Consider the following 24,377-nt stretch of genomic DNA (forward strand, 5'->3'; position numbering starts at 1 on the left):
TTCTATACAGAATGTCTCTTTTAATATCCAGCAAATATCCAAGCAAAAATGTTTGATGTAAATGTAGAGGCTGCAAATTAACGTCATTATTATCGTCATCGTGGCGGCTCACCTTGGCTTTGTTAATGGTGCAGTGAAGTGCATTGTTCTCCTGGTCATACTGCAAACTGAATTCCAAGGTCCCCAATGTAGCTGTAAAGACAAAAAAAGGGAGAACAGAGAGAGGGAGAAGGCAATTAGTGGCACACCAAAAGGCTCACTGGGGAGAGAAGATATCCAAACTTGTCTGCCTGCTTTCATTGCTTGATAGAAAAGTCCTGATGAGATATCTCATGGCATTCTTGGCAGTCCCATGTGATAATAGCCATCACAATCAGCATAGAAATCACAGAAGCAATGGACATTTTTGGTGAATGGAGTTTTGTGTTTCATCAACGTTTTCTCTGTTTGAATTTCTGGTGTATGTGGTGGGAATTTCTGTTAAATAAAGGCTCGCAAATGAGAACAAAAGACACTGTTTTGTTTTTGAGCCTTTATTTAACAGAAATTCCAAACACAGTCTACAGGCTTGATTAACAAAGTGCAAGTGTGCCTTCATAAATAACTTTGTATAATAATTGTTAAAGATCCTATTTCTCATTGATTCACTTGAATGACTTACGTAGTTTGTGTATGCTCATCTTGTCTATACACACTCACATCCTGCTCACTCTCTATAGTACTAAGAGGGAGAGCAACAAGTGAAACAAAAAGGGTAAGAAACAATGTGTTTAAAAAAAAGAAAAACACACTGTAGCATGATGCTGCCAAGTGCACTAAAAATAATAGATATATTCTTTGCGTGGGCGGCACAAGGGAAAATGTTAATATGTCAAAATGGATAAATGAATGATCATTATTCAATTGCTTCATTTTAAATGGGCTTAAGACATTTTGTCCTTAGTCCATTTTAGCCTTCAATCAAACAAATTGATTAGATAAAGTAAACACCTTTCTTTCAACTCAGAGGCTTCTACATCTTATTGAAACACTACAGTGCTGAGTAGTGAACTGAAACGGTTTATGTCATGAACTCATCCTTTGTCCTTTCAAAATGTCAAGTGACAAGGGACTCTCATTTCCTGGATTGATGAAATGTTGTCAGGATGAAACATTTCAACAACCACAACATAAAAAAGATGCGATTCAAAAGGCCTTGTGGGATCTAAAGCATTGTGTTGTTGGCACCAAATAACACCCACTTTGTTCTTCATTCACACTTTGATATTTACATAAGCAGTAAAAATAACATGAGTTTTATAGATTTGTAATTGTACCCATGGCTACTGTAATTCACACCTCCTTACCTCCTCTTAAGAACTTCCAAATAGATTTGGATAAACTATAGCAGATGAGCTATGTGATGTGAAAAGATCCAGTAGTGGCTTTTGTTTTTACAGTAGTTTTTATTTTTGGTGGTCTTTTTTTTTTTTTTTAAATAACTGTTGGGCTGATTGTCTGTCTTAAAAATTTGTACAGACATTCATGGAGCCCAGAGGATGAATTCCAGCGACTTGGGTGACCCCCTGTTTTTTTAGTAGCACTACAGTTTTTGTAGTTGTAGTTTGAGTGACACATATTGACAACTGATGGTTTGCCATTCAATTTGGTGCCGATGTTCATTCAGACATTCTTGATGCAGTTTACTATTGTGACTTGCATTTCATTGCGGGAGATACAAGTCATACTCATCACTGTGCACTACTATACATGACTCTCACTAGCATTAAGAAAGAACTAAACATTAACATGTTCTGAAGCTGCCTCAGTATCTCACATCTCTTCTCAAATTTAAAACCACAGTAATGCTCACCAGACCAGATACCAGGACTGTCGAACTTTTGATACCACACCATATAACAAGTCCACCAAATTAAATTACACATATGTTGTTTGTCCATGCCCTCTGGAGCAACACATAGAATAAAAGTGCTTTCTGATAACACGCCCCTATCATTGGATGACATCATTTGCCGGGTCATCCAGAAATCTGTTTTGGTTATGGTTAGGGTTTGGTTAGTCTATATCCTTGACGTTCCTCTTCCGGGATTGCTCCGTGGCCACCTTAAAATCCACTGGATGTCACTCATTTAGGCTGGATATCCTTTGCCTTGGGCTTCCTTTGTGTTGGCATTTTAAACTCCGGTCAATTTATGAGTACTATGGTTAACTGCTCCAAAGAACTCTGCAGGGTAAATCCAGACAGCTAGCTAGACTATCTGTCCAATCTGAGGTTTCTGTTGCATGACTTAAACAACTTTTAAACGTACACATGTTCCACCAAAACAAGTTCCTTCCGAGCCTATTTTGCAGTGGCTCCGCTGCTTTTCACCGGGGATTAGCACCGCCCAAGACGATTGTGATTGGTTTAAAGAAATGCCAATAAACCAGAAAATGTTTTCCTCCCTCCTCCAGCTCGCTTGGGAAGAGAGTCTGGCAAAGCGAGACTAGGGTTTGGTTAGGTTTAAGCAAAAGATCATGGTTTGGGTTAAAATTGGTGCTGTCAAACGATTAAAATATTTAATCGCGATTAATCACATTAATGTTCTAGTTAACTCAGGATTAATCGCAATTAATCACACATTTTTTATCCTAAATGTCCCTTGATTTCCTTTTGTCCCATTATATTTTTTCGTTTTAATGCTAAAAAGTGGATCGGCTTGCTTTGTGCAAATGTTTTTTTATTGAAAACAACATTGGCATATATGTGTTCAATTTCACACTAACATTCTCACTTGGAACTAATAATCTGTCACATAATGCAGATGATGTGGTCCTGATGGCATCCTCGGCCTGCGACCTTCAGCACTCACTGGATCGGTTCGCAGCCGAGTGTGAAGCGGTTGGGATGAGGATCAGCACCTCTAAATCGGAGGCCATGGTTCTCAGCAGGAAACCGATGGAATGCCTTCTCCAGGTAGGGAATGAGTCCTTACCCCAAGTGAAGGAGTTCAAGTACCTTGGGGTTTTGTTCGCGAGTGAGGGGACAATGGAGCGGGAGATTGGTCGGAGAATCGGCGCAGCGGGTGCGGTATTACATTCCATCTATCGCACCGTTGTGAGCTGAGCCAGAAGGCAAAGCTCTCGATCTACCGGTCAGTTTTCGTTCCTACCCTCACCTATGGTCATGAAGGCTGGGTCATGACCGAAGAAAGGAGATCCAGGGTGCAAGCGGCCGAAATGGGTTTCCTCAGGAGGGTGGCTGGCGTCTCCCTTAGAGATAGGGTGAGAAGCTCAGTCATCCGTGAGGAGCTCGAGTAGAGCCACTGCTCCTGCGTCCGAAAGGAGCCAGTTGAGGTGGTTCGGGCATCTGGTGAGGATGCCCCTGGGGCCTCCCTAGGGAGGTGTTCCAGGCACGTCCAGCTGGGAGGAGGCCTCGGGGAAGACCCAGGACTAGGTGGAGGGATTATATCTCCAACCTGGCCTGGGAACGCCTCGGGATCCCCCAGTCGGAGCTGGTTAATGTTGCTCGGGAAAGGGAAGTTTGGGGTCCCCTGCTGGAGCTGCTCCCCCCGCGACCCGACACCGGATAAGCGGACGAAGATGGATGGATGGATGGATAATGTAACACTGTTACCTCCATTTTCCACTGCAGATAGTACTGCCTCATGCCTGAGGCGAGCGTTGCTGGTCGTCATAGCGACTATGGTTTCCTCCGACTCATTTCCTGGTTCTCGTTTTCCATAACCAACATAAAATCAAGGAGAGGGTTAACTTTTCCTGCTACAGGTTTCCCACCGTGGTCAGAAAGAACAGGGGAGACTCTTTGGTTCTCTCACTATGACTCTAGAGTCACTACTCGCTCCGAAGCTAATCGCCGTGACGAGCCTACTAGCTACGCGGCTCGCAAGCCCAAACAAGTGTGTGCGGCCGCAGCGTGTGTCTGTTTTGTTTCCGGTCTGTGAAATTACGAATCCCACTATGGCCACGCCAAGACCTGCCCTTCAATCACTACTATTGGCCAGGCGTCCAAGGTAACGTAACCCCATTTGTTCAGGTCCTATCCCCTGACAAATCCGCTATCCTAACCACTCGAGGTGAAATGCCTAACTCCAACCAATCGAGCTGCTTTGTAGGGCGGGTCTTGGCGTGGCCATAGTGAGATTCGTAATTTTGCTTCCGGTCTAGCTAGGTCCGAAAGAACGTTAATCCTTCTTTAACTGTCTATGCGTTAATCGCGATAAAAAAAATGTCGCCGTTAAAATGGGTTTGCGTTAACGCCGTTAATAATGCGTTAAACTGACAGCCCTAGTTAAAATAACTACATCGTTAAGGTTAATGGAGCTTCATTGTCATGGTTTGAATAATGTGGTTAAGGTTGGGTAACAATTGTGGTCATGCTTAAAAGAATACAATATTGACTTTAGGTTGTTAAAGTCTGAGGTTTTGTCGACCCATCCATCCACCCCAATCTTCTCCCTACACGGACACGCTCTATAACATCTCTATCCTGACTTCCTCCTTTGCTACCGCCATAATTAACACGACCACTAAAGGGCTTTGTCACTTGAAGGTAAACATATCTTGTTTTGGGGCGTTTGCTGAAATGACCGATGCTGCCGTTCTTCTTGGGAGGGCAGTCTCCCATACATATAACCATATAATTGTTTGGAAATATTGACATCTTCACTGGATAAAACTATGAGCGTGAAGAAAGCTTAGTGGTGTTACAAGCGGGGCCTGCACCAGTGGGAGCCGCAGCAGAGAAGAGGTTAGCAAAGGCCCAGACAGGAAAGGTCAAGGCTTTGGTGTCTCGCTCGAGGAAAGGTTGACAGCTGTGAGGAATGAATTGATTTTGAAAAGGAGCTTTGGTCTCTGAGTTACAGTTTTCCTTCTTTATTTTTAAAAATCCTTTTATTGAGATTTTTAGCAATTTAAAAACACAGGGGCAGGGCTGGTCCAATATATTCCAGATTGTTATAAAAAATACACCAAGATCGAACTTAAGATGTAGCTATTTCCATGAAGTCAGGAGTTATTTTTCATGTCGAGGGGAGAGTCAGAATGCATGTCATGCCATGCCATTTGGGTGTTATGAAAGTATATCAAAAAGGTCTTATTGAATTGGTAAAAACTCCAGCAACACTCAAAGTATATAGAACAACTTTATTGTAAGGCCGATGCGTTACGGCTTGTGGCCTTCATCAGGATCATGTCTTATAGAATTTCTGAGAAGTTCATGGTAGGACATTATGTCTCAGAGCCACTGACTAAGTGTGGGTGGGGAAGCATCCTTCCATTTGGGCAAAACTGCATGTCTGGCCATGAGTGAGGCAAAGGCAACCACATAGCGCTCTGCAGATGTCAGGTTAAGATTGTCTCCTCCGGATCTAGATTCTACATTAATATGTTGAATAGGGTATGAAAGATGTCTCTCCAGGTTTGTTGTTAGTGAAGGCACAGCCAGTACAGTACATGTGGATAATTGTGTGTTCAAACAAATTATTCAAGTGCACACCGTAGGTAATGTTCCCTTTTTATTATTATGAAGAAAAGTGTTTGAAAATGAATAGAGAACCTTTCTTTTAATGTAACAGTTTTATGGCAGCACATGAAATTAGTTAATGTGGTACATTATTAGAGTTGACTAAAGAGAGCTGAGCCGATGATTTACAGGTCGATTTAACCACCAGGCCACACTGGGGCCTAAAACTAGGATGTCCATCAACATAAGTACTAGGGGTGTGACGAGACACTTACTCCACGAGACGAGACACATCACGAGATTGGGTTCACGAGAACGAGACGAGACGAGATTTAAAAAAAAAAATTTAAAGAAATCCTCAATGATGAAATATATGAATGGAAAATAGTTTTTTTATTCAACTGAAAAATCACAAAATGCAAAACAATTTAGGTGCATTTTGAAATCAACTATTAATGATGAATGTATTTAATTTTTTTTAAACTATTTTAATGAATTATATGCAGTAAAGGACGTCAAACACTGCAAAATGTTTTTTCCACCACAGAAAATGGCCTCATATCAGCTGCAATGAAAACGCCTATGTCCCTCGTTATTGCCGTGGCTCTTGCACTTACCGGTGGCAGAGATGCAAAGGCTTTTAGAGTTGTTTGCCCTTTTAATGTTTTCGTTGCGGGTGCAGTAGTTAGGGTAACCACCTGCTAATAAGCCCAAGGGGGGACAAGGGGTATGTTTCTGAGGGACAATGTGGGACACTGCTTGGCGCGGCGGTGCCCCAACCCCACGGGCAGTAAAATGACTTAATGTGTTTTTACACCAAATGGGCTCTTTTTCCAGTTTTAATGTGTACGGTAGGGTTGCATAATAACTGGCCTGGCAACCCAAAGGCCAAGGTTTTGCTTCCAGATTTGTTTGGTGACTTATGATGTGGGGGTCTGTGGGTCCTCCCCCAGAATTTTTTTTAGCATTAAACACTTCATTTTCTGCATTTTGGTGAATTTTTATGCACCTATTTCTACCTTTATCTTTATGTAAAGGAAAACATTAGGCTACAATCCAAATATAACAACATAATGGAAAATATTGCAGTAAGGCTGTCAGGAATTCTGTATTGCTTTCATCTATTTATTCTCCTTTAGATTGACTTTTCTAATTATATCTGAGTCAGCACACATGTAGCTTAGGCATCATTTATTCTTCCATTTTTTGCATCTTTTGTTGGGGAAGTAACCTCCTTAAATGTGCATATGACAATTATTCACCTCAGTGATACATTATTCATTTAATTTATTAATAAACCTCTTGATTGTAATATTTCAGATGATTGAGCAAGATTTCTGCTCATGTCCAAAACTTTGTGCACATTCAAAATATAACTCATCCCATCTGTGCTCTCTGAGATTTGAAGGAGTCGTGATATTTTGTGAAAAAAATAAAGTTATAATATAGGCTATTACGAGAATAAAGTCACTATATTTTAGAAAATAATCTATGGGCTACCTGCACCGTAGTCTGCTGTGCATTACGTGATTGCTCTGCTGATACGGTAGATCTCAGACCTCCTGACAGACACAGAGCCCCGTCTGAAACACAGAGCCCCATTTGAGACGTTGAGGAAGTGGGTGGTAGCCTACTCGCTGCTAAACATCGGAGGTGGAAACCCGAAACTTCTGGCAGAAATACACGGAGCTCAAACGAGACACATCTGCCGCAGCATGTCCACAGCAGAGCGCATCCATAAACCTGAAGCTGCGCAGCTTTTTACAGCGAGAATGGACATTAAGCGACGTCCGGTTTCATATTTGTCAGTCAACTTTTCAAAATACATTTGGGGTTACACTCAAAACATTGGGGCTGAACCCCGGGCAAAATGTTTGATGCTGAAGGAGACGGAGCTGAGCTCCAGCAGGGTGTGTTGTGGACCTAGGAGGGGGGGAGCTTGCCCCCGGTGCGCTCCGCCCAATTTAACCTCTGCCCTCAACACCTTTCAGCAACAAATATTCATTTTCCCAGTCTTTCTTGTACCCACACCTTCTCTTTTAATTGATGGCGGTGCCGCCTCAGAGTCAGACTCAGTCTCTTTCTCAATTTTTCGAATTGGAAAGCGCGCATCTAAAAGTTCCTTCCCAGTGTGTCTGGTATGCACGTGAGTGGCTGCGTGCGCTGTCATGACAACAACAAAAAAGTTGACAACAACCTAGTAAGCAGTTCAACTGAGGGGTGGGTGTGGCAACAGTAGCGTGCTGAACTGTCAAGTAATGTTCGTTTGGCTGCCTTGGGCTCGAGGATATAGAGCGACCAACTTTTTTTTTGAGCAAGCATTGATTATGCGCGACACGGTCTCAATTTGCGGACGAGAAGTTAGCCAAACGCTGTCAGCACGCCGCTTACGCGGAGCGGGTGGTCACCCTAGCAGTAGTTAGTAGAGCTGTGGTGGTGCTGTAAGTGTTTTTGCATAGTGCTTTCGTGTTAGCCCGGTATACGGCATTTTTTCTTACAATGTTTACATATTGTGTTCGTCTTGTCTGTCACTCTTTCGCCGTTTATTATTTCCGCAGAAAAACCAAAATGTTGCCACACAAATGATTTAAAAGTGTCAGGGGGATCTTCAATAGTAATTCCACGCTCCATCACGCTGACATCACATCGCCTCACGAGACAACTTTTTACCTCGACGAGAAATCTCGTCACGTTTTAATCTCGCGAGATCTCGTAAAACGAGATCTCGTCACACCCTTAATAAGTACCCCTTAAATAGATGCGGTAGAAATGGAAAAAGAAGACATTAAGTTTGCTGCCCAGTGTGTTGATGTTGTGGTACATGATTTATGGGTTTTGTTAGAGTTTAACAATCACTGTTAACAGTCACGGTTTGCTGCTACTTGGTGCAAAACTGCCCAGTGCAGCTTCAAAATAAAAAAGATTGCAGATCTATTTGCTCTGAAGAAGCAGGTTTTATCCAAAATGTCCTGGAAAATACTTGTTTAGTGTTCTGGTGTTGTCAGATTAGTTTTCCCATCAATTTGTGTCTCATTATACCTCAACCTGAACCAGTCCTTTTCCTTAACCACAACCACTCATCTCTATACACAATCTCTATACTTAACCTAAGCCTGAAAGCCAACCAGAAATGGCAGTGCAATCAGATTTCAACTGAAAAAAAAACATAAGACCAGTGCTTGAAAAGTAGGACTAATGACTATTTTTTTTTTTTTTTACCCTGCTAAGGGGAAGGCCTAAGGATGTAAAGTGGTTGGCTAGTTTGTCTATGCAGCACTTTGGTCCAGTTGAAAATATCTCAACAACTGCTTTGCCGATTTCCTTGAAAGTCTTTTATTGACCCTTTGACCTTTCTTCAGTTCAAAGGAAATCCAGCAGTGACACTGCCATGAAATTTAAAAAGCACATTCATGCTCCTCAGAGGATCCCTGTAGCTTTTTGCACAACAATAACACAACATAATCTAATAGGGATATTTATATCCAATTTGCTGACCATATTCAGGCTCCCAAGAGAAAAAAATCTTTTTAATTTTAATGACATGTCCTTGCATCTGGCGCCACCAATACATTTTAGCCCCATTTTCATCATAGCCTGGTGATCATTTACTGTGTTGTTTTCACTTTGTTACTAAGTCTGACTTTGTGTTCATGTTAGCAGAGTTCTGTTTGGGCTGCCCAGTGGGGGCCAGGGTATTGATACTGGCTTCGGCACATGGCAATGATGTCCCTATACTTGACCTACAAAGCTCTAATTTGTCAATCGTTTCTCTAACTGGGGAAACAGCAGTCGATGAGCATAACATCAGACTAATTAAATCGCTAAAAAAATGTATATGTGGACAGCGATTCAGAAACCTGGAAAAAGGCGGAGTTTGTCTCTAAGAACAGAAAAAAATATCAGTATGCTTATTGTTCTGTCCAACAAGGTTATGAAGAAACCTTTACAATGTCTTTATACTGTTATAACATGTTGTCATTCTGATGCAGGTCTCTAGTAAAATGTGTTCTTTTGTGTGTCCTGTTGTGTATTTCCAGTGTAACTTAGCTACGATATTCTCCTTTAAAAGAATCTGTAAAGCGGCCCTTCGTTTTCTCTACTAATGGTAAATTAAGCAGATTTAATCGGCCAACATGTTTTGCAGGGATGATAATACTTTATTGTTAGATGAAGTCTGACATTTTTACAGCAGCTCCATTTGCAACATCAACAAAGACACAAATTTAAGACAAGAAACAAGGATACGTACATTTCACATTACAGTCTCCGAAGCCTATATATTAAAGTCGCTTTAATGTACGTTTGATCTGGGAATAGGCTCTATATTTAATTTTAGGATTGACTGGTGCATGGGATAAAGGAACAAGGCATAGTTATTCCTGTCCTGAACTCCTTCAAAACATTAATATTTAATTTACTGTAACATTGCCTGCGTTTATCTCTGTATTCAGGGCAACAAAGGATTCTATTAAGCTGTTTGTGGAGGAGCTGCTTGTAACACTACTTTGCACTGCAGATGCATGAGCCATCTGGATGGCTGTGGGGTACAGCCCAGTAAGATGCAACAGAGTGGAGTCATTTTGTTTTACAGTGGAGTCATATTTCATTCTTGCTGTGCATCCTAATTTCTCTGACTTTTAGAAAAAGGTGATAAGTGTTGTTAATTTGTGTGGGTACTTCACAGCATTGAAAGCCAAAATTACCCATTTTCCTGCAAAGAATCGCAAATTACCTAAATCCTGGCAAAGAAAGGAATATAAATATAATAATTATTTGTACCCAGGTCTCTCTTTAGAAGGTGCAGAGTTACTCTGAGACCAATGTGGCCAATCCTTTCTTTTCCTTGATGTGAGAGTGATTACTACGTGTGAGAGCATCAACCGAATAGTTGTGGCAGTACTGTGCCAGGAAATATGTTGAATTGATAAAATGTTGAAATACTGAAAAACATCAGGGGCCTCATGTATAAACATTGCATACGCTGGTTTTCACGCACACGGTCTGATGTATATAAATTAACTTGACGTGAGAATGTGCGGGCGTCCGCAAAGTCTTGGTTGGCTCTGTAACGTGGCAAATTTTAACTGAAAAGTGCCGAAACTCACCAAACATTACAAAATAAAGTTTCCACTTCAGTTACTGTCATACGTCTGTGACGTTGTCTATGAAAAAACATAATTATATCCAGTGATACTCCATAAAAGTTTAATCATTTATGTGGATGCTTCGCATCTTTCACACTATTAACTGTTTAATTCGCAAGCTACTTAACTTCTGTTAAACATGAGGGTGTGAAATGAATGAAAAATCCACTTAGAAAATACTTTCAGTCATCCTCTGTATTTCCCACAGATGAAATATCTCACTCACTGTGCAACAAAAAGATCGGCACGTAAAAATGCAAGTGACTGTCTGGGAGTCTTTAATTGCTGAGGCTCAGACATCCATGGGGCACAGGAGGCGAGACGCACGGATCCATCTCCCCAGGAACAAACGCAGTGTCGGGTGGGCAAACTCATGTGATGCGTAATTGATCCCGTGGAAGATGTGTAGGTTATCTAAGTGAACAAGGTGTAGCAAATGAACCCGACCCGGACCACCAAACACTGGGCCGAATGCAACAGCTTCACATTTATCTTGATTCTGCACGTATTTCTGTTACTGTATTTACTATTTCATCCATGCGTGGCGCAGCAGATCCGTGGAGACGCTTCCTTCACCTCCCTCTCCTCCATCTGAGTCGGCTCTCCCTCGCGCTGGAAACTGTTTCACTTAGTCAATGGCATTACATCAGTGGGTTCAAACTGCTTATTGTGCGTATTTTGGACTGACACGGACATGCATGTTGTTTGGTAACTGTGGCGCCGCCACTCTTCTCTTGATTTCCACTTTAGACATTATACCTTTTTTAAATTTCTGCCATAGTTCAGTTTTATTGCTTATCCGAGATGACAAACCTTCAAACAGAACATTTTTACTTTGCCTCAATCTCTGCGATCAGCACCTCAGTCTCACAGTCGGTGAAGTATTTTTCATCTGCAGCGGGATTACCCGTTGTGATTGGACAAAGAATGACATCAAGGGCGCATTTATAGCCATTTCCATAATAATTTGTGGGAAGAGGTAAGTCGGGGTCGGTGGCTTGTTCACGTGCTCTCAATTTCACGTTGATTGTGTTGTATAAAGGAAAGGTGCGCAGGACCTGGAGTACGCCCGGTTTTATACAAGTTTTCAGGCGGATGCCATCTTCTGGTATGAAAGCTGTGCAATTTTTTGTACATGAGGCCCCAGGTGAAGCGCCAGAGAGACAAGAGGAGATACATCTTGTGATGTGATTGTTTCCCAGGAATGACAAGCGTTGAGAAAGTGTTAAAATGTCATCATTTGTTGTACAAAATATGTTGTTCCGTCTGCGTGTAATGATTTATGTGCTGAGGGAACTCTCTGCCTGTTATCACAGTCATTGCTTGAAGCTATTTTGAAGCCAACATATCGACCATTTTTATCTGGATTGAGGTATTGGAGTGACATCCAAAAGGGGGATGGGGTTTGCTGTGCAGTTCATTGATTACAAAATAGATCACAGAGTTTAACACTTATGAAAACCAGGCATGCTTGCATAGCTGCCAATTTGTTCATCTTTCAAACTGAAACCTGAAAATCTTGAAACCTATGGATTTCATATGACTTTCACAGCCCTTGTGTATGCATCAACATTGACAGCTTCGTCACAAAAAACACCAGTGAGTTATATTTTGTCTCACGGTTTCACAAGGTCTTACTCTAAATCCTTTACATATACCAAGTGTTGGCCAACAGATGTCTCCGTTTAGGGTTGTGTCTATATGATAATCCCAAGATATGGGAAAGTCTTGCGAGATGGTTGAGGTTAGGCATTGACCACGAATGGGTAAGGTTAGATGGTTAAGGTTAGGGTTAGGTCGTCCAACAGCAAGTCTGGTGAGAGTTGTTGCAAATCTAAGGTTACCATCTAAACACAACCTCCATTGTTTATAATGCTTTAATGAACGGCACATGGTTTAGTCCTTTGGAAAGCCCCGTTTCCTCCATTACTACCTCTTAATCCATGAACATATACAGTAGTAAAACGTAGGGCCCTATTTTAACGATCTCAGACGCAAGTATCAAACGTGAAACGCAAGTAGCTTTGTGGGCGGATCTTGGGCGCTGTTGCTATTATAACGGCGGGATAAATGAGTCTTGCGCCCGACACAAATCTAAAATGGGTTGGTCTGAAGTAGCTAGGTGTGGTTTGGCAGTAACGTGAAAATAACCAATCAGAGCGTCATCTCTCATTCCCTTTAAGAGCAGGCTTTTGTTGTTTTACAAATTTGATCTCCAAAAGAGCGTTGAGAGGGCTATGGAAGGGAGGAAACAGCCTCTGGCCTCCACCACAGCCGAGAGTTAGCAGGGGAGAAAAGGGGCTTAATTTGCGCATTCACACATTTGTGCTTGATGTGGCAGAACAGCCAAGCAGCTTGTTGCACATGTCAGAGTGCTTTTTATAGTAATGGTCCGCGCTCTCAGCCATAATAGTGTTAAAAGAGCTGATGAAGGAGACACAGCTGAAAGGGACAGGAGTTTTTTCTGAGTGAAGACTGCTGTCAAAGTGGCCTCCACAATGCTCAGTTAAGAGGAGCTGTTAGCTCCATTACTTCCCTTCAGGCAAAACTGAGGCAATTCCCACTGAGTGAGGCTGACCGGGCAGTCACCACCCAGCTGAGAGCCAAGTAGCGATGCTGTGTACATTGTACCTCTACATACACACACACACACACACACACACACACACACACACACACACACACACACACACACACACACACACACACACACACACACGCTAACTTGGTATTTCTCTTTTGCAAAAACATAAACAGTACGTTCAGTGATGTTCAACGTTAAATGATTCAATGCAACTTTAAAGTTTCTGATGGCAGCTGAGAAGAGTTTTCTTTCAGGCTTTGAATATTAATCAACAGGCTTGCTGCCTAGAGCCAGTTGTAACACAAGCATCAACACTTCAAGAAATAATCAGCACACCCTGTAAACTCCACCACAATTAATTTTTTTGGGCACGCTCAGGTGGAATGGAAGTGCAATTAGGATGCCATTAGCTCTAAAGAGCCCAAAGTCAAATTGCATAAATTGAGTGCAAAGTAATGCATTTTGCAAAACTAGGTTAAATGCCTTTTGATTTTCTCACATTAGCGTGCAGAAAATGAATGGAAATGGATAATAGATTAATCAAGTTAGGGATCACCGATTGCACGTGTACAATTTTCGTTTTTTTTCAGTACTTTCACTTGAACTTACTTTTACAAATTGTAGTTTTTTCCCCCTTAATCTAACATATAGTATATACCAGCTAGTGGTTTCAATTTAAAATATGGCTTATGATACTTGCATTTCCTAGGCTTCAGCTTATCTTAAAGCTGCAGTAATTGTTTCGTTAGGCAACTAGGACAGAGAAAGTCTAAAATAAGCTGTCAGACAAACAAGCCTGACATATTAGCACTTAATGAAGTTGTTACGGTGTAACATGTAAGCGAAGAAATTGCCAGTTTACACATCCAGGAAACACAGAGCAACATTAACACTCATTGAGTGTCTGGGTTATGGCACATGTAAGTCCAATATTTACTCCTCTTTTTAGCTCTGTTTAAGTCTCCATGACTTCTAACAAAACTATCTTTATCTTGCTCACTCTACTCTTTTCACTAGTCACTAAACCTCTAGCCTGAGCACTGGGAGGTTCTGATCCTCATCCCAACTACATCACACCCAACACTCCACTAGGCCTACTGTATATATCTGGAGGTCACAATCCTATGAAGCTAAAAGGAAACATACTCCAAAATTTGCAGAAATGCTACCATCCACACCTCAGCTGGGCCTTGCTGATCTGCTCGTGAATATCAGAAACCTGTAACGGGACGAGGCCCAGTCCACTGCACACATAAAATATGCATAACAAATTGCCAAGAGGGAGTTTATATACCTACATTATAAGCTACTGTAGACAAAATAATGAGCACATTACATTTTTAATTAGAGAAAAGTGTATTTTCTTTTACTATTGAATAGGGCTGGGTATCGTTAAATCCCACCGTACGCACTATATTACTGTAGTCGACAGGACAAATTGTGTCATGGGACAAAAGTGTTAATTTGTCTGCTTATGCAGTGCTTGAATGAACAATTAGATTGCATGCTTTGCTTCAGCATCCCATTATGTGTCTCTCATTAGAGTGGAAAATCCTCATGGGGAATGGGAGGTTCTGTAAAAGATGTCATTTGTTTTAGCCTTTGATGTCTAATAAGAGAAAAAGTGGGGGTTTTGACCTAAGCTGTCATAAGATTGTTGAATTGTTGAACACAAAGATATCTGCGCACTTTACAGTGTAATCTGTTTTTGACATCAATGGTTATTGTGCAAAATATTATAGAAACTTTCCTGCTCGCCACCACAGCTTCCACCTATAGAGGAAATTATAAGATTGACTGCACACATTTGCATGTTAATGAAAAATAAAACTTACCAAACACTATAACATCTTAATGTTTTTAGATAGAGTTAGAACTACGTGTGTGTTCTGTGAAGACGAAATACTTTGACATGGTAACATTTACTTTTAAGTCATTAAATGACAACACCAGAGCAGCCGGTTATGTTTAATATATCTCAATTATGGCAGCACATTAGGTACCTCTGGTTTAATTGTGTAACAGCGGTGGTATGATCAAAAGTCCCTTTCAGATAAACTGGCAACTGAAGAAGATCCGACCGGTATAAATGTACACATTTGTGAAAAAAAGCAGAGGATGGGATGTTTTTTGATCATGCACAACTAAACAAAACATGCAAGAATGAAATCCCCCTTTCAATACCATGATATAGTGCCACTCGGCCAGCCATGCCAAAACACTTATTTATGAACTTCAATATCCAATGGAAAATAATCTCGAAATGAAATAGCACAACGTGGTGTCAACATAAAACACAGTGCTTTCAAGCCGGAGAGCGGAGTTCACTTCGCAGCGAAAACAAAATACTTTCATTTAGGAAACGCTTGTTCGTTCCTTGGGAGTGTTTTAGGTTTTAATCCAAACCAGTCTTTATCCTAAACTTAACTGTCATTGCAGTATGACGCTCAAGTCTTTTGGCTGAACTCCACTACCACGGCCCCTGAAAGGACCATAATCTGGTGGTGCCTGTACCCGGCTCGCAGTCACCTATTATGCTACGTTCTAAAGAGAGCAGACCCAGAATCTGAAAGGGAATTCATTTAAGCTGAAGATTTATTTATCAGAAATCTACAAAGCATAATCTTTAGCCTCCACCCAGTGTTAGCAGCACACATCTAACCAGAGAGGTGGCAGATGAAAAAATACCTTGTGACTCAAAATACCATCTGAGTCATAGTTTATAGACCTTAATTCAAGTGGTTGCCATGATCACAAGCTGAATTAACGTTCATATTTTCTACCCAAGTGATCAAATAGAATCTGTATTTATGCAAAAAAACAAAACAACCTTAGACACAAAAAATAAATCTTTTGTTTGTCTATGTGTCTAAATGACGTGACGTCACATCAAGACGTTTCCAGTATAATTACAAGGAGGTGAACTTGCAGCTCTACAGATTAGTGGAGCTGGCAGGAGCAGAGGTCAACCTCCTGTTAATTACTACAGCCAGTCATGTGTGAAATATTTGCGTCTGCATCGCTCACTCTCCAGGTTCTCCTCATTAGATACACACACACACACACACACACACACCAACACACACACACACACACACCAATAAAATATTCTGTGTATGCAGCCATGCTCATATGAATGTACATCACAATCTGGATGCACTGAAGTGTGTTGCCATGCCAGTGAACAGAATGTGATAATAACATACATAAAGGTAAAAGATGAAGGAAGGCTACAATCTCTGACAAGGTGGAAGTGTGTACAACTGTTTCTTTTTACTGTCGGATCACTGAACGATGCTGGTTAAAACTCAGAACACAAGCTGTGTCAACGCCCTGTGAAGCACCAATGATGTTTGGGGGTTAGCTTTCTGTGGAGACTGTCCTCACCAGAAAGCAACACCATTGGTCAAGTGGTCAAAGAAGTAAAACCGTCAGGCTCTATCAAAATGTCATGGCAATCCATCCAATAGTTGTTAAGATATTTCAGTCTGGACCAAAGTGTTGAACCGACCTATTAGCGACTTTTAGCGTGGATAGAAAGTATCTTCCGCAAGAGTATGTAAGGCTTGTTCTTTGTCTTTTTGCATGCACACAGTACACACTTTGGCACTGAAATACAAGCTGAACTAGTGTAGATTATTCCCAGGACACTCCCAAGGGGCACACATGTATTAAAGCTGAGGCAGTTGGAGCACAGGTCATTGTAATACATGGGAGGTCTGTCTTCAAGGCCAAATGCTCCTCTGAATCGCTGCATGTTGGGTGTGGGATGGAAAATAATTCAGAGGGGATGAATACATGTTCAACAGCACAAATGCCCAGTCCTTATGTGTGAGAATTATGCCCCTTTGTTTATATCATGTGTAACAAAGCTATATCTCTCTGTGAAGACTTGTTCAATCTCTGTCTCTCTTATCTGGCTCAAATTGCTTTTCTGTTGTTTTGATAAAGCTCAGAGCTGGCCCCATCATTACTCCACATGGATTTTATCTGCTGGCTAGTTAAGAAAAAGGTCAGCTGATTATGGATTTTGATGAAGGCTGATAATATAAATGATTAGGAGAGGGACTGTATCCTGAAAATCATGTTATAATAAATCAGACAAGTGCAAAGTAATCTCACTTTGATTGGGAACCGAATCCATCTTCACCCGGGATCCCTCATCAAAATGCATCCGTTGATTTTACACACAGATTGAATACTTGAAATGAAAGCATGTGAAAAAACCAGAAGACCTTTATTTTATAACCTGCATATTAATTGGCTTGCAATTATGAATTATTGTTATTTCTAGACGTTTCCAAAATGTTATGTTTCCATAAACATAAACAATGTCCTTCCAGTGACCATGGCTGCCAGAATACAGAATACGTAGTTACTGTACGTAATTACCCACATCACCTGTACTTACTATTCAGGCTCTTACAAATTATAGTCGTCTTTATTTATTAAATCAATGTCTAGCCCCTCCCCCCAAGCCCTGTAAATTAACTTAACAAGCGTCCAAATCTTTGTGTGGGAGGAGCGGACTGCTGTGAGTGTATGAAAAGATGAGTGAGATCAGTGCAGCACCAGAGGGCACAGGGAAGATAGTTGAGGAATTTGCACAAACTAAAGTCTAAAATAAGCTCAACAGAGAATTACTGATATATTTGCCTGTGGTAAAATAGCAGATATTCCTTAATGGATGGCAGTAATGCCATTTTACAAAATATTTGCACATACTGTCTACTGTCTACTTTGGTTTACCCAAAACTTCCTCAAATTAAACAGTGATAAAACCAAGGTTCTACTCATTGGCACCAAATCCACTTTATCCAAAACCGACAGTTTTTCTCTCACTATTGATGACTCCTCCGTTTCACCATCCCCCCAGGTTAAGAGACTGGGTGTCATTCTTGACAACACACTATCCTTTCAACCCCACATCAATAACATTACCCGGTCTGCCTACTTCCACCTACGAAACATCAATCGCCTCCGCCCCTCCCTTACCACCCATACTGCCGCCATCCTTGTCCACAGTCTCGTCACTTCCAGTCTGGATTACTGTAACTCTCTCCTCTTCGGCCTCCCTCACAAATCCCTCCATAAACTTCAACTGGTCCAGAATTCAGCTGACCGCATCATAACTCAAACCCCCTCCATCCACCACATCACGCCTGTCCTCCAACAGCTCCACTGGCTCCCAGTCCAGTTCCGTATCCAATAGGGCTGGGACGATTCGTCGACATAGTCGACGTCATCGATTACATAAATGCATTCACACATAATTTGCGTCGACGCGTCACTAAATAAAATAAATAAATAAAACTTGCATGCAAAGTAATTAATGTAATGCGGAGCTACTGTTAGATACGCGGGTTCTAGGGACACCTGATTTGTAGCCCCGCCTTACAGTGGGTACGGAAAGTATTCAGACCCCTTTAAATTTTTCACTTTGTTTCATTGCAGCCATTTGCTAAAATCAAAAAAGTTCATTTTATTTCTCACTAATGTACACTCAGCACCCCATCTTGACAGAAAAAAACAGAAATGTAGAAATCTTTGCAAATTTATAAAAAAAAACTGAAATATCACATGGTCATAAGTATTCAGACCCTTTGCTGTGACACTCATATTTAACTCACATGCTGTCCATTTCTTCTGATCCTCCTTGAGATGGTTCTACTCCTTCATTGGAGTCCTGCTGTGTTTAATTAAACTGATTGGACTTGATTAGGAAAGGCACACACCTGTCTATATAAGACCTTACAGCTCACAGTGCATGTCAGAGCAAATGAGAATCATGAGGTCAAAGGAACTGCCCCAGGAGCTCAGAGACAGAATTGTGGCAAAAGCACAGATCTGGCCAAGGTTACAAAAGAATTTCTGCAGCACTCAAGGTTTCTAAGAGCACAGTGGCCTCCATAATCCTTAAATGGAAGAAGTTTGGGACGACCAGAACTCTTCCTAGACCTGGCCGTCCAGCCAAACTGAGCAATCGTGGGAGAAGAGCCTTGGTGAGAGAGGTAAAGAAGAACCCAAAGATCACTGTGGCTGAGCTCCAGAGATGCAGTAGGGAGAGTCAACTATCACTGCAGCCCTCCACCAGTCGGGGCTTTATGGCAGAGTGGCCCGACGGAAGCCTCTCCTCAGTACAAGACATATGAAAGCCTGCATAGAGTTTGCCAAAAAACACATGAAGGACTCCCAGACTATGAGAAATAAGATTCTCTGGTCTGATGAGCCCAAGATTGAACTTTTTGGCGTTAATTCTAAGCGGTATGTGTGGAGAAAACCAGGCAATGCTCATCACCTGCCCAATACAATCCCAACAGTGAAACATGGTGGTGGCAGCATCATGCTATGGGAGTGTTTTTCAGCTGCAGGGACAGGACGACTGGTTGCAATTGAAGGAAAGATGAATGCGGCTGTACTAGCTCAAAAGGGTGCTTCTTCTCAATACTGAGCTAAGGGTCCGAATACTTATGACCATGCGATATTTCAGTTTTTCTTTTTTTAATAAATTTGCAAAACTTTCTTCATTTGTTTTTTTCCTGTCAAGATGGGGTGCTGAGTGTACATTAATGAGAAATAAAATTAACTTTTTTGATTTTAGCAAATGGCTGCAATGAAACAAAGAGTGAAAAATGTAAAGGGGTCTGAATACTTTCCGTACCCACTGTAGCTCTGAAGCTAGCCGAGCTCCTCCGCCCGTTCTCTTAATACATCCATGCCTCCGCCTCATGCTCCGCCTACATGCAGTTTTTTGTCAGGTCGACGGTCCAGTGAGTGAGTTAGAGATAGCAGTACGAAAGGACGAGTATGGCGAGTGGTGGCGACCCACAAGAGTTCCCCGCCGGCCTGTTTAAGATCGCAAGTTTGGCAAAACTTCGAGACTGTATGGCTGCAGTCTGGAGCCTCCCGTGTCATGTCTTCTCGTCTCATGCCGTCTCATGCCGTGCCCGCCTCGAAAACTTCAGTCTTCAGGTCAGTTCCAGTAGTAGGCTACAGACGAGAGAGTGGTGGATAAGACGAGGACTGTGTGTCGGCGTTGTTCAGCAGTTGTTGGGTATGTGAGTGGAAATACATCTAACATGCTAACGCATATCCAACGCCATCACCTAGATGTACCAATCACTGGAATGAGACAAAAAAAACAACCGTGAAGTGTCCCAGTGATTCAGTGGATGTGGATGTTTGGGGGTTAGCTTTCTGTGGAGACTGTCCTCACCAGAAAGCAACACCATTGGTCAAGTGGTCAAAGAAGTAAAACCGTCAGTCTCTATCAAAATGTCATGGCAATCCATCCAATAGTTGTTAAGATATTTCAGTCTGGACCAAAGTGTTGAACCGACCTATTAGCGACTTTTAGCGTGGATAGAAAGTATCTTCCGCAAGAGTATGTAAGGCTTGTTCTTTGTCTTTTTGCATGCACACAGTACACACTTTGGCACTGAAATACAAGCTGAACTAGTGTAGATTATTCCCAGGACACTCCCAAGGGGCACACATGTATTAAAGCTGAGGCAGTTGGAGCACAGGTCATTGTAATACATGGGAGGTCTGTCTTCAAGGCCAAATGTTCCTCTGAATCTCTGCATGTTGGATGTGGGATGGAAAATAATTCGGAGGGGATGAATACATGTTCAACAGCACACACTGTCCAACTTCTCCTCCCTACAGTGCTTAACCAGCCTTTAGATACAAATAATTAAAGTTAAATTAAAGGGAAAAGAGCTTGGATGTTAAACAAGAGCTTATTCATTATTTTACCTACTGTTAAATAAGAAAATGCAGGTTAATCTCTCATACACTACTCTTTTTGCACTTGCTCTGTTTACTTTGTTTTTATTTTGTGGTTGGATTGATAGCCTACATCTGGCTTCAGGTTGCACTAAAAATTCATTTTACTTGAACAGTGCAGTGTTAAACAAGTTTAATAAATAGAGATTTGAACCTTATTGAAATTTGTTTTGTGTAAATTGTTAATAATTGAGCAATGGAAAAATAATCGCTCATTGAAAAATTAATCAGATTAGTCGACTAATCGAAAAAATAATCTCTAGATTAATCTATTCCACTTGATGTCAATTGCTCTGCCTCTTTCTGTTGTTTTTATTGTTGTTGTATTCTTTTACACTTCTTTTGCTGCTTTCAATGTCTTATGTATCCCTGTACAGTGTCCTTGAGTGAGAAAGGCGCCTTTAAATAAAATGTATTATTATTATTATTATTATTATTATTATTATTATTACTCAAACTGTAAATCCCACCAAAAGTATCAGGTGACAGCCTGTTATCATTTAAGAATCCTGATTTGATAGAAAAGGTTTGTCTCATTTTGAACTGGAGCATCTGCAGATCAATTCCATACCCTATATTTTATGATCCATTAAAGGCACAATACAAGATAAATAATTCCCTGTTTATGTGACCTTTGTTGCCATCTTGACTGTAGAGCTGCTATAGGAACCAGGAGCTACAAGCAGGGAGCGAGTGGGGGAAAAAATGGGCGACAATGCTGGAAATATGACAGTGCCGTGAAATGCTTTAAAAAAAATCTGTGGCACTGTGCAGCATGAACTTTTACGGGGCCATCTGGTTTTTCTTTAGTGTCTGGTAAATCCATATTAGCTGGACATGATTTATTTCAGGACATTTCAATCAATTGCACAATCTCTCTTTTTCATTTTTAAAAACACCTATAATCTCTGGCAGTTGTCTAAAAGCTTCCTGGGAAATGTATTGAAATAGTAACTGGAGTAGAAATTGACACAGCAAGTTAAGGCAAAGTAGATGCACCAATAATTAAACAATTACCAATAATGACAATAATTCTGGGAAGCCAGTGAACATGAAAAGATAAAACCTGTAACAGGTGTAAAGTTTGTTTTTAATAATGAGTAAATGGCTGAGCCAAGCAGTCAAAGTTGGGTCTAAGAGAGGGTTCACCCTGATGGTCCCTTTCTTTGCTGATTTAATATTCTTATTAATGGAAAAACAAAACCCCTGGTGGTTATAGTGTTCTGTGTCTTTTCGGCATTTCACTCTTTCATCCAAAAAAAATTAACTTTGTCCATTCCTTTAGTAGGATTAAGCTGTCAGGTTGTCTATTGGCTTACAGGAACAAAAGGCTTTGAAGACATGTGGCCTGTATGACACCTTTATAATACTGTTGTCACACACTGTGTTAATCCACTTAATAGGGCAAGTAGAAAGTCCAGCATCCCTTTGGACTTAAAAGTTCCATTCTAAGCTGCAACAGATAAAACACTGTTTAGCTATTGGGTAAACTTTGACTGCATTTTTATTCATATGTTTGAGAGGGAACGAAGATGAAGGGAGGTGGTGATCAAGAGTTGTGCCTGGCAGGCTCCCCTGGGAGAAGTTATCTTTTCCACCCCACTGTACATTCACTGTTGCAGCCCAATGGATTAGACAGGGAGAGGAGTGTTTTTGCTTTTGGGTTTTTTCCCCCTGTGATATGAAATTCTGTCGACAGAGCTGACAACAGAATGAAAGGTAAAAAAGCCTGCACACAAAAAAAAGCCTGCACACACATACAACGGCCACCTTTTATAGTCGGAGGAAATATGTTTGCTGAATTCATTATATCGCCTCAGATTCATTACTGCTTGTAATGGCATTATGCTGATGTTGCACAGATTGACTCAACACTCAGTTTATATTATAGGTCGAAATGAAGGAACATGATGTTATATAGTCCATACTGCATAAAACACAGCAGAAGATTTTTATACATCGGCTGGTAAAATATGCCATCATATCAACATTATGATGAGCTGCTGAGCCTCTGCGCTTTCCATCCTCTATTAAAGACGAATGCAATCACAACCCAGCAAGCATTTGGCAGACGGCAATATGCAAGAGGAAGTCAAGTTCAACATTCCTCCTACTGGGTATAAAATGTTCATAATTTGATATTATAGCAGAGTGAAAACACTCAGTACAACAGCTTTGGGCACTGTTAAAAGATATTTAGCTCCTGACTTCACAGAGCGATACAGCAGGAAGCGATGATGGATGACTTACGGACATCGTCCCCACTTTCATTTTGGCTGTGATATACTTCAATGTAGGCTGCGGGCTATTACGTGAGCATCTATTTTCATGTCAAAATGTTTGATGAGAAAAGTACAAGCAACTTAACATGAAAAAACAGGCCAAAAGGCACAGGCACATATTTTCTTTAGATTTGTCTAGTGGTAGGAAAAGTAATGATACAGTAGATTGTTTTCCAGGGGGCGAGCTCATATATGCATATGTTACACTTTGCTGTTTATCTGAATATTTTATATATATATATATATATATACAGTATAACAATCAAATAATATGAAAAACGTTCTAGTGTTCGTTACACACACAAATATATAGGGTTGGAAAACCGCAAAAATCTTCTGATGATTTTACTATTACAACAACCAGGAGTGGGATTAAAGTTGGATTTAAACTTCTGCATTAAAGGGTCATGGCATAGCAATCAAGCCTTTAAACTTACGTTATGCTCACACTACAAGTGACAAATCCACAAAACGGCCAAAAGTGTCCAAAAAGTCGCCATTGAAGTGTTGCTCAAGTGCTTGTTGATGCCGTTATGGGCTTGTGCGAGTCTGTGACATGGATTGCCAGTTAAGAGCACTTGTGAAGATATCTATAATTTGCATGCACCATTGCATTCCCGTATGCAGCTGACTTAGCTTAATAACACAGTACCGCTGCTAGTCATTGCGCGTTTAAAAATGTATGTTACATACCTGGTACTCCCGTATTAGCTACAATACGTCACCAAACCTGTAGAACCAAATATTGAATGATGAAACGACATTAACAGATGAATGTTGCTGTGCCCCTTTCTTGCGTGACGAGACTTAACAATAAATCACCTGCCCACCTTATGCAAAATAAGTCATGCACTACTGATCAAGCCATTGAAATGTCAAGTCTGACTGTACCACATTATGGGCGGTCTGCAAATGATAAACAGTGCTAGTTACTTCCATTAGGAAGATGTACAGTATGTTATATGAATATGTATGTTGCAGACTGCCAGTTGGCAGACTTTCTTAGACTGAGATGTACTGCAGTGAAGATCGGCTGTGTGAGGGAGCGCTTCCTGACTGATGCAGCGCTTAATCTTTGTGTCTGATCAGTGCTGAGCATCAACTGTATAGCACCT

General features: G+C 41.1%; 1 protein-coding gene across 2 annotated transcripts in view; it reads right to left on the minus strand.

The window, feature by feature from the left end:
- The window catches only part of doc2b (double C2-like domains, beta), a 134,294-nt gene that overhangs the window by 67,227 nt on the left and 42,690 nt on the right, over positions 1 to 24,377 (minus strand). For both annotated transcript variants that reach the window (XM_039778629.1, XM_039778628.1), the window contains exon 2: positions 113 to 192. In XM_039778629.1, the coding sequence (XP_039634563.1) occupies positions 113 to 192 (80 nt within the window). The remainder of the gene's footprint in view (positions 1 to 112; positions 193 to 24,377) is intronic.

Source organism: Perca fluviatilis, chromosome 16, assembly GCF_010015445.1.
Source record: "Perca fluviatilis chromosome 16, GENO_Pfluv_1.0, whole genome shotgun sequence".
Lineage (NCBI taxonomy): Eukaryota > Metazoa > Chordata > Actinopteri > Perciformes > Percidae > Perca > Perca fluviatilis.